This window comes from Myotis yumanensis, unplaced genomic scaffold (assembly GCF_028538775.1).
Source record: "Myotis yumanensis isolate MYYU_CA2020_CCGP unplaced genomic scaffold, mMyoYum1.0.hap1 SCAF_10, whole genome shotgun sequence".
Lineage (NCBI taxonomy): Eukaryota > Metazoa > Chordata > Mammalia > Chiroptera > Vespertilionidae > Myotis > Myotis yumanensis.
Window position 1 is genome coordinate 21,812,519 of NW_027223761.1, and position 14,986 is coordinate 21,827,504.

The 14,986-nt window shown below is 36.9% G+C and overlaps 1 protein-coding gene across 1 annotated transcript in view; it reads left to right on the forward strand.

The window, feature by feature from the left end:
- The window catches only part of LOC139018998 (doublecortin domain-containing protein 1-like), a 174,512-nt gene that overhangs the window by 50,050 nt on the left and 109,476 nt on the right, over window positions 1-14,986 (forward strand). The window contains exons 6-7 of the mRNA XM_070428124.1: window positions 4,649-4,854; window positions 14,322-14,415. Of these exons, the coding sequence (XP_070284225.1) occupies window positions 4,649-4,854; window positions 14,322-14,415 (300 nt within the window). The remainder of the gene's footprint in view (window positions 1-4,648; window positions 4,855-14,321; window positions 14,416-14,986) is intronic.

Consider the following 14,986-nt stretch of genomic DNA (forward strand, 5'->3'; position numbering starts at 1 on the left):
GGGGTAAGTTCGGTGTTAGATATCTTCACAAAGAACAGAAAGGAAGGTGGCCAAGCTGGAAAAAAACTTCCTAGGAGAGATGACCTCCAAATAAAGTCTTGAGGAATATAGAAGAATTTATCTTTAATAAACTTTGAATTTATTCTAGTCTACGTTCTTCCTTCTAGACCTTCGTTTGCCAAGAATTTCTCCTTGGCAAGTTTTCTTCTTTCTTCTTTTCCTGAAGTAATTCTGTGCCGTTGTGGTCATCCATGAGCATCAGAGTAGTAGATCAATCACATTTGAGTTTATACTGGGGAGAGGTAGGGAATAAAGATGCTAGGTAAATATACACAAGTAATAAAGTATTTTCAACAATTGGTATGTTATGAAACCTGAAATAAAATTAAATTGCTATCAATGGAACATTTAAATGCACAGGAAGAGTTAACATCTAAGAACTATATTATGTGTAGTTGTACTTGTTTATACCCGAAGCAAAGTAATAATACAGGCTTGATTCCTACCTTCTAAAAGTTTAAGTATTGAAGCAGAAATAGGATATATACCTATACAACATTTACATAAAATTCCAGGTAGTTTATGCTCTTTCTCAGCACCTAGCACAGTGCTGGGCATGTGGGAGATTCTCAAACATTATGGAGTAAATGAATGTATTCATGGGTGGTACAGGCTGCAAATGCTCTAAGGATTCAGAGAGATGACATTTTGGGCTGGAATAATAAAGGAAGATCTTAAACTGGATTTTGAGAAGGACTTGAGTTTGAATAGGTGAAGGATGGGGTTAAAATGAACTTGGCATAATGAAGAAATAATGAACAGATTGGCTTTAAACAAAGGTAAGATAAAATCAGAAACTTTGGGTAGTGTCAGATTGTTGGCAAACTCTTTTGTTAGACACAAGTTTAAGGAAAGGGACTGTGTACCTTTCATATTCCTTGCACAAGGTCTGGCACATAGGATAGACTCAAATAAATATTTGTTGATTACCTGACAGACACAGACAGACAGGCTGACTGATTGATTAGTGGAAAGCTTCAAAAGCTACCTCCAATATCTTTGTCTTCAGAAAATGACAAAATTGATGTTTAGGAACATTCCGTTGTAATTAGAGTACATTAGTAGAATGTCAGATGCAATGGAGGAAGATCAAATATGATAGGAGACTGAGACAGAAATGAGCCAGCTGGGAATGAAAAGGAATGATGCTTTTAATAGTACTGTGAAGAACAAATAGCTGGGAATTGGGTTTCCCTTCATTAACTCTGTCTAGGGTCAGGTTCCCTAGAAGCAGAGCCTGAAGTGGGGAGTTTTGTGCAAAAGACCTAGTGTGGGAATACTCTTAGGTGAAACCTAGAAGTGAGTGAGGAAGCAGCATACAGTAGAGGAAGAAGTTTGGCCAATCTCTGTTTTGAGCTCAGGTCTAGCCCTAGTCTGGAATGGGAAACACACTACGGAGTGGGGAACACACCACCAGGAGCTGCCCCTCCTTGAGGCAAGGAGACTGGCTGTTGTGTCCCCCAGTCAGTCAGTCATTGGCTGTGGGCTGCACCTCTAGAGAGGAGGGAAGAGGTCATCACTCACAGGCGGTTCCTGGCTAGGTGGCTGGTTCCTTTCAAACAAGGGTAGTTCTCAGAAGAAGGGTGCAGCTGTGAGGTGTTAGTGGCCAGGACTCATCGCAGCGAAATTTAGCCCAATGTAAAAGGAATGTGAGGGGTGAGGGGTACCACCACAGTCTACACTTTGCCATAGTTTCTTCTTCATACAGTGCCCTACTGAGAACCGTTGGATAGCTTCCCGTCACTTCCAGAATAAAATCCAAACCCTGTGTCCTGGCCTCCACAATCTGGCCACTTTCTACATACAAATTTACTTTATCTACCTACAAACTTTATTTTTCTTTTGCAAACCCACCAAGCTCATTCTCACCTCAGAGACTTTGTGCTTGATTTTCACTCTGCCTGGAATGACCTTCCCCCAGATTTTCATGACCAACTTCTCATCATAGAGGCCTTCCTACCCAGATGTCACCTCTTTAGAGAGGCTAAGTGGACGCACAATGGGGTCTGTAATCTGCACATGCTATTCTGTCCTGTTCACAGCTGCCACCCTGGTACATTGATGAGTGGGCACCAAACAAGTATCATTGAATTAATAAGCAGTTGGCTGAAGAGATGTGAATACTAGGTAAAGATTCAAGATCTCTCTGAGATAGTGGATAGAAATAGGAAATGTGACGTGTGCATACATTTATGTGGAAAGATGTGAGATTTTGCTTTAGATATATTGAATTTGAGATAATGGCGGAAAATATATGGTAGAGATAGAATAGTATAGTGACTAGGGGCACAGTTTCTAGAATGAAATTCACAGTCCAGTGCAATCATGTACCAGCTGCAAGATCCCTGGGAAAATTATTGAACTTCTCTGTGCCTCAATTTTCTCACCTATAAATGAGAATAATGATATTATCTACCCCATAAAATCGCTGAGAGGACTATGTGAATCAATGCCTATAAATTGTATAAAAGAGCATCTTGCTAATAGTAAGAATTATTTTAATGGAATTTAAGAAGTTTTACATATAAAAGAGATAGTCAGAGCCAGGGCTGGGATCAGGGTGAGAGAGAAGGAGGTGCTCACTCTAAGTGCTGTGTCCTTGCACCACCCTGAGTATGCACTCTTAAATGTTGCATTTTTGGCCCTTCACTTGCCTAACTATAATCCTGCCTCTATTCTAAGTAATCAAAGGGGGGAATCCTTTATTGGCAAGATTCTGTAAATCTGGGCACCTGTATCACCTCCTCCCTCTGGCCTTGGTTTCTTGCTGTTGCTAACCTCGGGGTTGCCTCACTGTCCATTGGTTGCTTCTTGGTCTTTTCCATCACATACACAATCACTTCTTTGCAGTTAGTCCCCTTGGCTCAAATGCTCTGGGTAGATTCTGATTTCCTGGTTGGATCCTGACTGATGTAATGAGTAATAAAGCCTAATGTTCCATACTAAGCATAGGATTTCAGGGACATGGGGGAAGAAGCAAACACTTACAAAGTAACTTCAATGTGTGAGGCACTTTAACCTATAAAATATTTAAGCTTCATCAGGTGGTGGAATGGTACTCATTACTCTGTAGATGAGAAATCAGAGATGCAGGATGGGATAACTCATGTAGGGTCACTAAGTAACAGAGCTGAGATTCAAACCTAATGTTAAGGCTTATAACCTTTCCACCATTCAAAGCATTTTGGAGGCATTCAGGTTATGGGCAAGCTCCTATTAAACTATAAGAATTTATTAACTTTTATTCCCCAGTGAGAGATTTTTAAATTTTATTTTCAGAGATACTATTAGTTTTCTGTAAAGATATGTTTTCTTGAAGGCTTAAGCATATCTATAATTTAGTTTAATTTATTCTGCAAGTTTGCTCATATTTCTGCCTATAGGATATGTCTGTATGCCTGTATGTGTGTGTGAGTATGTGTATGAGAGAAAGAAAAACATATTGAGAGAGAAATCAAGAAGGAGGTAGAGAGAGAAAGTGTTTTTGTTTTTTAAATATCTAATGTAGCCATTCTGGGGCTTGGAAGATTATTTATAATGACTTGCTCATATTTCATATCAATACTAGTAGATTTTCTGTAAAATACTGCTTCTAGTTCAAAGAGGCCATGCTGTTTGCAAGGTGAATGACAATAGAAAATTGTTAATTGGGAATGTGGGCGAACAAATGCAGCTATATTCAGTTACATGCAAATATATTTTGTTTCTCTCATTAGGACATATAAAGATCAGGTAAAAGAGGGATCATTGCACCTTTGTATTTATGTGAAAATAGAACATTATCTAAAATAAATTGAATGCACAAGTAAAATACTCAGGTGAAAATTATTTATTTATGAAATGAAGCCTCTTGAAAAGAAAGGAATGCTGACAACAATTTAGTATGCTATACTACTGTTCTCACTCTTATATTTTCAAAGCCATACATAGTAATTTAGTTGCACTCCCATTAATATCAGTGGGAGTTTTGAAACTTACATTTCTGCATACATCTTTGAAAATGTATAAGTCAAAGTAAACTGTTAATGCAAAACTGGTTTTCATTTTTAGTGAAATAGTTTGAATCTCTCACCAAAAATGTTCTAAAAGGCACCTTCATTCTAGTCACAAGGGAAGAATTACACATAAAGTTACTGTTTGGAGGTCATCATCTTTAAAGCAACATGGATAATAAATCATATTAAAGAGAAAAACTGTGTTTTCCCAACCCTAAAGAATACAAAAGTTCAGGACCCGTGTTGTTGAGTAGTAAGCAAAGGACCTTGGACCCTTTCAGCCCAGTGCATCTGATCAGTGATAGAGGCATGCTAAGGTGAATTTTAATTAGGACTAAATTGTGGTATTACTCTTTCATACTCTGAACATCTGTTCCCTTCAGAAATGATGATTTATGCAGGCTATCAGAGCAGACAGCTTGCTACAGCTTATGTCACGGTTAGTGGGAAGCTGGTGGTAGCATTTCAAAAAACCAGCATCTAAATGGAGACTGGCCAGTGTATATGATATAGGTAATAGGGGGAGGGGAATCATGATGTGTCCATTTTTAATTTTGAAGCCAAATATTGATTTAAAAAAAATTCTATTCTAGACCATCTGTTGTTAATGAAGAAAGTAACTTGGACAATGAATGGGCTGATGCTTCCTACTAAAGTCAAGAGACGGAAAACCAAGCCTGTTCTTTCTACTAGAATGAAGAAACTTACTGGGAAGACCTCAGTCCGAATTCTGTTCTTTAAGAATGGCATGGGGCAAGATGGGCATGAGGTTATAGTGGGAAAGGAAACAATGAAAAAGGTAATTTTGTGTCAAATATTGAAGTATAAATTAAATTTTAAAGTTTTTATGGCGTTTGAAATGTGTTTTTTCCTTGTAAATATCAGTGTCAACTAAAAATGAAATATTAAGAAGGCATTGTATATCATGCAAACATTCAGCTGCTTAACAAGAAGTATCCTTATTGTGCTAACAATATAAATTACTTTGGTAAAGAAACAATATTTCAGGAAATTGTTTGGCTAGCATAGTTGGTAATGTACCTAGTAAAAGTTATGTTTACATTTGGTGAAACATTCTAGTTAAGTACAATATTTCATAGAATATTTAGATTGAAGCCAATGTAACCTAGCTTCAAAACTCAAATCTGCGCCTTTTCATTTAGTATAGAATTAAGACCTAGAAACACTCCTGGTCCTCGAGAGAATAAAGTACAAAATAACTAAGATTCAGTTAAAGTATCCATATACATTTTTAAAAGCAAATCTGATGGGACTAAGTCAAATCCTGTAACAATCAAGCAAACTTTAAAAAACAAATTTTAAAGTATTACTTATTACATAAGTGCATGTTTTTCAGAAAGTGCTCATACCTTCCAGATCATCTTTTATATTAAAAAAAAAAAAAAAATTGAGGAACTAATGGAAATTTGAAAAACAAACAAACAAACATGTTTTTTGCAGATATTTTCAACTAACCATAAAGCAGCTTAATAATAACAATAATAATATTATTAAATATATATTAGATATTAAAATATAATAAAACTGTCTAGGTTTTAATCTTCTCTTCATTATTCACTATCTATGAGACTTTGGACAACTAACCTTCCCTCAGCTTCAACTTCTTCATCTAAAAAATGGGATAATAATAATGAATACTTCATAGACTTGATATGAGGATTCAATGTGATATTATTTATGGACTACAATGCCTGGCACCCAGACAGTTCCCAATAAATATTTGTCACTTTTATATTTATGACTCATAAATACACATCTAATAGTTAGAAATTATTTTTCTTACTCATGGGAAAAAATTATTATGAAATCAAGATAGGTGTAAATCATTATGTTATTCCAAATCATTTTTAAAATAATTATTGCTTGAAACAGGTGAGTAGTGTCTTTTTCACTCACCTACTTATTTTTATGATTGTGTTATAACCACAATTGGGTAAGAACATTTTACTGAGAAGCTGGGAAACCAGGTTTTATTTCTTTCTTATCCACAGATTTGGATTATGAGTAAAACAAGGGATATTACGCAGCAGAGCAAATTGCAAAGGCAGGTTGTAACATCTTCCCTGGAGAGTTTGAAAAATAGAGAAGATGGACATACCTCTTGGATTGTTAAAATGCAGTCATTCTTGGAGATAGAAGCTCGTATAGATAACCTCTTGACTTCAGTTCAATCTCTGTAATTCTATGCCTTCATGGTAAAATTGGGGTAATGGTCACAGATTACATGTTCTTAGATGAAAGGTTGAGTGTAAATAAAAATGTCACTGCTATTTTGCTCTTTGGCTATAGAGAGCAATTTAGTTAAAACTGGATGATAAAGAAATTCTTCAGCTTCTTCTTTCCGTTTTACAATTTGTAGAGTTTAAAAAGTTGTTTCACTTTATAAAACACAGGGAATGAGTCAATAATAACTGTATCCTATATAATAAAAGGCTAATGTGCAAATTGTCCCCATGGGTGGGAGTTCAACCAACTGGGAGTTAGACATGCGATGACCACCAGGGGGCAGCGTGGAACATGGCGGGCATCAGCAATGTGGTGCTGGCACTGCCACAGTGGAGGCACTGCCGGCCCTGATGGGCCCCAATGAGAGCGGGACCGTGGCGGGATGGTGGAGCAGGTGAGCTGGTGGTGCCAGGCCAAGGAGGGTGTGAGCAGGGGGCCCCCGGTCACCCCGCTGGTCGCCCCAAGGCCCGATCCCCACAGGCCACCTTGAGGACCCCATCCATGCACAAATATGTGCACTGGGCCTCTAGTTTGTAAATATTTTTATAATTATCACTTTTAAAAATGAAGTAAAGGAGATAAGGTAACAGAATGTTGGTCTTGAATGGCAATAGAACCTTTTGGAGGGGAAAAATATGGGTAGCTAATTATTTGATAAATAAAAATTTAAATTTTTAAAGCTTTGTTGATAATCACAGGATAATGCCCTATTTATAGGTTTAATACCAAATCAATAATAGGAACAAGTTGGCATACTCATAGGAGAATCACAAATTATTTTCTCTTTATGACAACACACTAGTGGCCTGGTGCATGAAATTCATGCATGGGGGGGTTCCCTCAGCCCAGCCTGCACCCTCTCCTGTGGGATCGGGTCTAAACCAGCAGCCGGACATTCCTCTCGCAATCTGGGACTGCTGGCTCCTAACCGCTCACCTGCCTGCCTGCCTGATCCCCCCCCAGCTGCCTCTGCCTGCCTGATTGCCCCTAACCTCTCTGCCTGCCTGCCTGATCACCCCCAACTGCCTCTGCCTGTCTGATAACCCCTAACTGCCCTCCCCTGCTGGCCTGATCTCTCCCCCAACTGCCCTCCTGTGCCGGCTTGGTTGCCCCCAACTGCCCTACCCTGCTGGCCTAATCTCCCCTAACTGCCTCTTCCTTGGCCTCCACCACCATCGCTTTGTCTAGAAGGAAGTCGGACGTCCAGAAGATGGCCGGTCAACCCAGTCTAATTAGCATATTACCCTTTTATTAGTATAGATGGATTATATCTATATTACTAGGATAGGATTGCTTAAATGGGGCGGGGAGCCTTTTTCAGCAGAAGGAGATGCTCTTGGCAGACAAAAATACATAATCCCTATATCTGGACTGATAGCCAGCCATATGCACTATACTGCCAAACCAGTCATTAAAAAATTGAACCACTTTCTTACACCTTATACCAAACAGCTGTTGCCCTTAAAACCCCTCCTCAGCCCCCACCTTAGGTTCTGCCTTCGCAGTTCATCCATATTTGGTTCTGATTGGTCGGTTTCTATGCCAGTCAACGTCAAAAGCTTTGCCTCCTAGGCAACCATTGGCTCCTTGTAGTTCACCCAGATTTGGGTTCGATTGGTCAGTTTCTATGCCAGTAAGCCTCTCTGGGCCTATCTTCAAGCCTAATCAGAGAGGCGGAGCTGATCAGCAGCCGCCCCAGGCTGCTGGCAATCAGGCTGAATTGCTGACCTATCAGAGAGAGAACCTTGCCAGAAGCCTGGGGCGCTGCTGATCAGCCCCTCCTCTCTCTCCTTCCAAGAGGTCAGCAGTTCAGCCCCTTGCCAGTGCCCTCCTACCCAAGCCTGCTGCGCACACAGCCTGGTGTTCGGTCGAGCCTTCGGTCGTTTTGGATGTTACAGACCCTGGCTCTTTTTATATATATAAAAGCAGTTTTTTTAAGATAAAAAGATAATTCTAATATCCTCTTCCTACCTCAATGGATTGTTTTGTACAGTCTCAATGGGCTTGTACACCCTACTTTGTAAAACATAATTTCAATCTACTTGAGAATAGAATACTCCCTTTTTTGTCACCCGAAGGCAACATATACTTTTTGCAGGCAAAGGTCTGCAGTGTTTCCGAAAATATGGTCCACAGAACACCTGCACCAGAATAATCTGGACTCTGTGGTAAATATTCAGGTTGCTGGGCCCCACTCCAAGCCTACTGAATTAAGAATCTCTTGAGTCAGGGGCCTGAGAATTTGAACTTCAACAAAGGTCTCCAGATGATTTCTAGCCCAGCTAAAGTTTGAGGACTCTTCTGGTGTTCTAAAAACTTCAAACTTACTAATTCATGGAAATCTCCATAGATTTCTTGTTTGTTCTCCTATATTACTACTGTGGTTTAAGAGAAAGAAAATAAATTGTATGACAGAGTAAACAGGTTACAGGAAATAGATCACTGACTGCTAGATTAGAACTGGTGCATGGGTTTGAGAAATCAGGAAGAGGAAAATATCTACAAGTTAGCAGGAAGGGAGTAGTCTAGGTGTAACAAGTCTGACTTAGAAAAAAAATCCCCTTAATATTTGTATATAAGCATATTTCATTATAATGACTTTTTTTGGTTATTATTGAAAAACCACATAGTATTGAGGGAATTACTCATGTATGGCTTTCAAGGTATAAATAAATAATAGACTTTTTCAGATGCCTTTAAACCAGAGGAAAATCTAGACATGGAAATTTATAAGCACATAAAGAGATGCTCAACATTATTAATCATCAAAGAATGAAAATTAAATCCACACTGAATTGCCACTACATATATATTAAAATGGCCAAAATTAAAAAAGACTAGCAATATTAAATATTGTAAATCTGGATATTGTAAATATAGTAAATAGTGAAAATCTGGAGCTACTAGAAGTCTCACATATAGCTGATAAGAATGCAAAATGATACAGACACCTTACAAACCAGCGTGACAGTTTCTTATAAAGAAACATACACTTATCACACATTCTAGCAACTCTTTGCTAGGTACAGTATGTCTTCACTTAATGTCATTGACAGCTCCTGTGACTTTAGCGAACCGACATATACTGAAACTAATTTTGCCATAGGCTAATTGATAAAAACTATAATTAAGTGTTTAGGGCATCTCATCATTGTTATAATGTTGAACAAAATTATATTATTCTAGGACCTGTTGTAATTACCCAGAGAAATAATACATGCCAACACACAACTCCTATTCAGAGTGAATATTTAGAGTAGCTTTATTCATAATAGTCCCAAACTAGAAACAACCCAAAAATGTCCATCAGTAAAGTGAATGGATACACAAATTCGTACCAAAGAATACTCTGCAGCAATAAAAAGGAACAAATATTGTGGTAATTGAAAGAAGCCAGATGTGGGATATTACATGCTATATGATTCCATTTATATGAAACTATAGGACAGACAAACAGTGGTTGCCTGGGGACAGGGGTACTGAACTGTGATGGGAAAGAGTATGAGGAATATTGGAGAGTAATGGAAATATTCTGTGTCTTGATTGTAGAGGTAGTTACACAGATAGATTTTCCTACCTGCATTGAATGGTGTACTTAAAATAGATACAGTTTATTTCACGTAAATTACACATCAAAATAATAGATTTAAAAAGTAAACAAAAATAAAAAAATTAGAATTGGAAAAATGTAAAAGTAATCTGGGCTATTTAATTATTCTTAAGAAGAGATCAGTTAAGTAAGTAAAAAATATCCAAGAAGTGTTTATTAATAGATTATCTAGGAAATATCCTCTAGTTACCTACTTCTCATTCACATTTTAATAATAAAATGCCAGAACACCTACATTTCAAATTCACAAGAAATAATTGCTTTTACAAATCCTAGTCATGTTCTTTACTAGTAAGAGCAAGTAACTAGATTTGGTGTACATTCTATCATCTAGTTTTGTGAGATTAAGATAAATAACAGGCCAGTAAATATATCTCCAGGATTTATCCAGAAAAGTACCTTTAAGCTACTTAATAAGGTAAATATAAATTCAGTCCAATCTCCTGGCATTTTCAGGTTAAAATGACGATCATATTTTCTATTGTTAGTCATTTTAAAATGTTAGTCTTAGCAGAAAGTTATGCCAAGTACATTTTATTACATTCTAATTCTTTGAAAATTCATAATGTATTTGACAGTCTTTGTTAGCAAAAAAAAATTGTAAAAACAGATTTCCTTTCTCAAAATATAGATGATAAATTATAGTGAGCTTTTACTGGAGAACTATAATTAATTACCAATGGTGAAATATTTTTAGTAATCCAATGAGTTAATTTCATAATTATCTATTCACTTTCAGTTTTCAGCTTGCTAAAGTTCTAAAATTCTTCTGTAGGTTCCTAATTCAATGGTTTGCTTCTTGGGTTTATATAGTGAATACTGTTATATTTTCTGTACATTAAGTTAGCTGAAGCCTTGTAGGACAGGTTAGAGATTTTTTGCCTTACCGCTCCTCTCCGCTTCCCCCCAACTCCCCTCTCCTCCACCAAAGAACAGTGAGAAATGTGTTTTTAGTTAGGAATGGAAGAAGAGGATAACTCCCAGAACTATAATCAAGTAGATTAAACTAAAGGGAGTTTGTGGAAAATCTCTTCCCAGGGGCTTGTCAAGAAGAGCCTGGTTTTACAGCATGATGATTTTAACTTTCAGTATCTGCAGGGTTCTCTACAACGTAGACTGTAAGAAATTAACAGAATGTGAATTTGTAAAAGTAATATTTTAACAAGTTTAACAGTTACAGATTAGTGGAAATGCTATTTTATTTTTTAGTATATTTTTATTGATTTCAGAGAGGAAGGGAGAAGGAGAGATAAAAACATCAATGGTGAGAGAGAATCATCGTTCAGCTGCCTTGTGCATGCCCCCAGGGATGGAGCCCGTAACCCAGGCATATACCCTTGACAAGAATCACACCTGCAACCCTTCAGTCCACAGGTCGAGGCTCTATCCACTGAGCCAAGCCGGCAAGGGCTGGAAATGTTATTTTAATTAACCTTAATATTACAGCAAGATGGCATTATTAACTCTTTTTCAATTGTTAAATATAAGAACCACCTTGCAAGTAGAGGTTTCATTCCAGGGCGTTTGACAGGAATTTATATTGATATTAATTCATACCACTAATAATTTACTGTGAGAAAATGACTATTGAAGTTTGACATTGTTTAAATGCTACAAGGATCTTACATTCTGAAAGTGGGAGAGAATGGCCTGGTGGCTGGTGCATTATTAATTTCTACTATCTGATTTCTAATGCCAATTTTCAAACTCATGTAACTCTTAAAATTTGGCTTGCACAAATATTTTTTTAAAAAATATATTTTATTGATTTTTTACAGAGAGGAAGGGAGAGGGATAGAGAGTTAGAAACATCAGTCAGCTGCCTCCTGCACACCCCCTACTGGGGATGTGCCTGCAACCAAGGTACATGCCCTTGACTGGAATCGAACCCGGGACCCCTCAGTCCTCAGGCCAACACTCTATCCACTGAGCCAAACCAGTTAGGGCTTGCACAAACATTTTTACTGGCATTTTTAAGCACAGTGAAAAGAGGAGTCTTTGGGTTAGAAAGCCATGTGATTTTACTTATTAATTTTTTAAAATAATTTTTAAATCATTGAGATTTTAAATAAAGCAAATTGGACAATCTTTAAATAGCTCATATTTTACTTAGTTTAACTGGTAAATGATAACTTTGGAGAATATTTAGATATCTGAACCTTCACTAGTAACAAGGGAATGTGATTTGTACAAAAGGGTTTTGTTGCACTTTTAAATAATAGATTTGTAAAATTAAGAGATTGCGAACTAAACACAAATATTGGAAAGGACAGGAATGTGGGGAACCTAAAGAAGAGGCTGCATCTGTTTAGGGCCTATGGGACTAATTGTAGATCCAGGTGGAGCGTTGATTTGTGAATATTTCCTTCGTAAATTAAAGGGTGCAAGATAATTCCTGTAAATTTGAAAAAAACAAACAAACAGCAGCAATACATAGTTTCTGAAGAATTGCCCCAAACTCTGGATTGCAGATATTGTGCAAGAAACACACAATCTGTTGAATGCCCATGGGGGTATGTGGCATGTGGGAACACTATTGGTCACGTGCAGGGTTGGAGAACATCTGATATAATTCAGTAAAGGCCAATTTGTCAAATTCAATTTGTCAGTTAAATATTTGCCACTTGAATGCAACACAGCACTTGAGGCAGCCACTGGATAAACCAGATCAGTCACACTCTTCGAAAGTTGTTCCCCAAACTGAAAAGAAAGTACAAATTTGCCTCAATATACACATTCAACTGTTTAAATATGCCCATTGTCACAAGGAAAATGAGTTTGTTTGGCTAGGACTAGGATTACGGGTTTCAATTTTAAAGTAGCAATTAAAGTGGGCAGAAATGGAGGGGAGTGGTATCAGCAATGGGAAGATGTTCTTTTTGCCATACAACCATACAATGAACATTGTCCTTCAGTAGTTCTTGGTTATGCAAAGCCAATAGATAATATAGGAATAAGCATGTCAAACTCGCAGCCTATGGGCTGCATGTGGCCCACAACGAATATTTTTGTGGCCCAGCCAATATAACGGTATGTAAGAAACGTTTTAATAAAAATTTCGTAACTTGATTTTTACAATATCCTGTTATACGTAATTATCAATAACAAACTACAACGTTCGCTAATGACTGATTACTATCATCGTGTTGCATTCATTTCCCTTACGTGCCTTACGCGCAGGTGCACCATTTCTCTCCACTAATACTAGCAGCGAATATTTTAGCAGCTGATTGCCACGTCATCAGTCTTGGACTGACGTGGTTGGTGTGCGCAACAGGAAATATTTCGCTTTCGGAGAACAAGAAAAATAGGTTTATTTGCGTTATGCTTATTAATTTGTGCAGTTATTCAGTGTCTGGTAAGTTAATGTTCAAGAAAAAACATTAATTTTTATTAAAATGTTCTATTATTTTATGTTAATGATTACTCATTTATTTCAGCCCTTTGTATTCAGCATGCCTCCATCGAAATAAACGTACGTTTCTATGAAAGTTGAAGCTTTTTTTTTTTGTGGCCCACATAAACTTAAACCTTGTTTATTTGGCCCGTGTTAGCCTTTGCGTTTGACATGCTTATTATAGGAATGAATAGTGAAAATGGAAGACAAGGTAATTTCAGTTCGGATTTGGAATATATTATGTGCTTTTAAATGAATAGGGCGAGTTTTATGTTTTGGGAGTCACTCTCAAAATCCTAATGAAACCTGCCCCAGGTTACCGGATACTTTCTTTCCACCCTCTCTGTTACTTTAATTTTTCTCACTTATGAGTAAAACTTTCTAACTTTTGCTTCCCTGATATTGGAAAGATGATTGCCTCACCTTTACAAGGGCTACATGGAGACATTAAAATATTAAGGAAAAAGCTTGAATAAATTAGAGACTATGAAAAGTGAGGTCCTTGAGACCCAGGCTCATAGAAAACCTTGAAATGTGGTTTATTAATTCCGTTTTTTAGTTCCCGAACAACATAAATTACAAGGCAAACTGTGATCAAACTATATTTGTAATCTATTTTAGGACACTTGGAAAGAATTTACACTAAAGAGAGTACCTTAAAACCTAATTTAAAAAGTAATATTTGTTCTTGTCAAATAAATGGAAAATATAGAAAATAGTAAGAATAATAGAAAATCCCTCAGACTTTTTTCATTTATTAAATAGTATGTAACAAATTTTTAATACTGGTTGCATCTCCTTTCTCTTTTTTTTATTAATATTGGTGTGTATTTTTAAAATACAGTTTTAATTCCCTTTTGATTTCATGTTGGAAACATTTTATAAATCATTAAATTTCATTTTATGATATAATTGTTAATCGCCATGAGTATAGAAAGGACTCTAAATGTGTATTTAATTTAGCCAGAGTTCACTGTGATAAATTATTTATAGTTTTCTTTTTCCTGTGTAGGTCTTAGATACTTGCACAATGAGAATGAACCTAAATTCACCAGCCAGATATCTTTTTGATTTGTATGGCAGAAAAATTAAAGATATTTCAAAAGGTAAGTGGCAAAGATTTTGTAAACTAGATGCTAATGTTCTGAAAGACATTTATATAATTTGTTTTTACTTTATACATTTAAAAGGAAAACAGATGTAATAAAACAGTTTAAGTATAACATGAATAATATATCTTTCTTGTGCAAAGGGAAATCATGAAAGGGTATTAAGATGTTGGGAATCTTTTATTTTGGCATGTTTTAGTTCATTAGGGCTACTATAATAAAAATACCATAGACTGGGTAGCTTAAACAACAAACATTTATTTCTCACAGTTAAGGAGAACGGTACCAAGATCAAGGTCCCAGTAGATTCAGCGTCTGCTGAGGGGCCCGTTTCCTCATTCTTCTCGCTGTGTCTTTATGTGGTGGAAGGGGCAAGGGTGACTTCTGGGGTCTCTTGTATAAGGACACTAATTCCATTCAGAGGGCTTCAGCCTCATGACCTTTTCACTTCCAAATACCATCTCATTGGGGATTAAGTTTTAATATATGGGATGTGGGACACAAACATTCACTCCACAGCACAGACATATGTAACACAGGGAAACCTTTTTTCTTTTTTTAGGGGTGG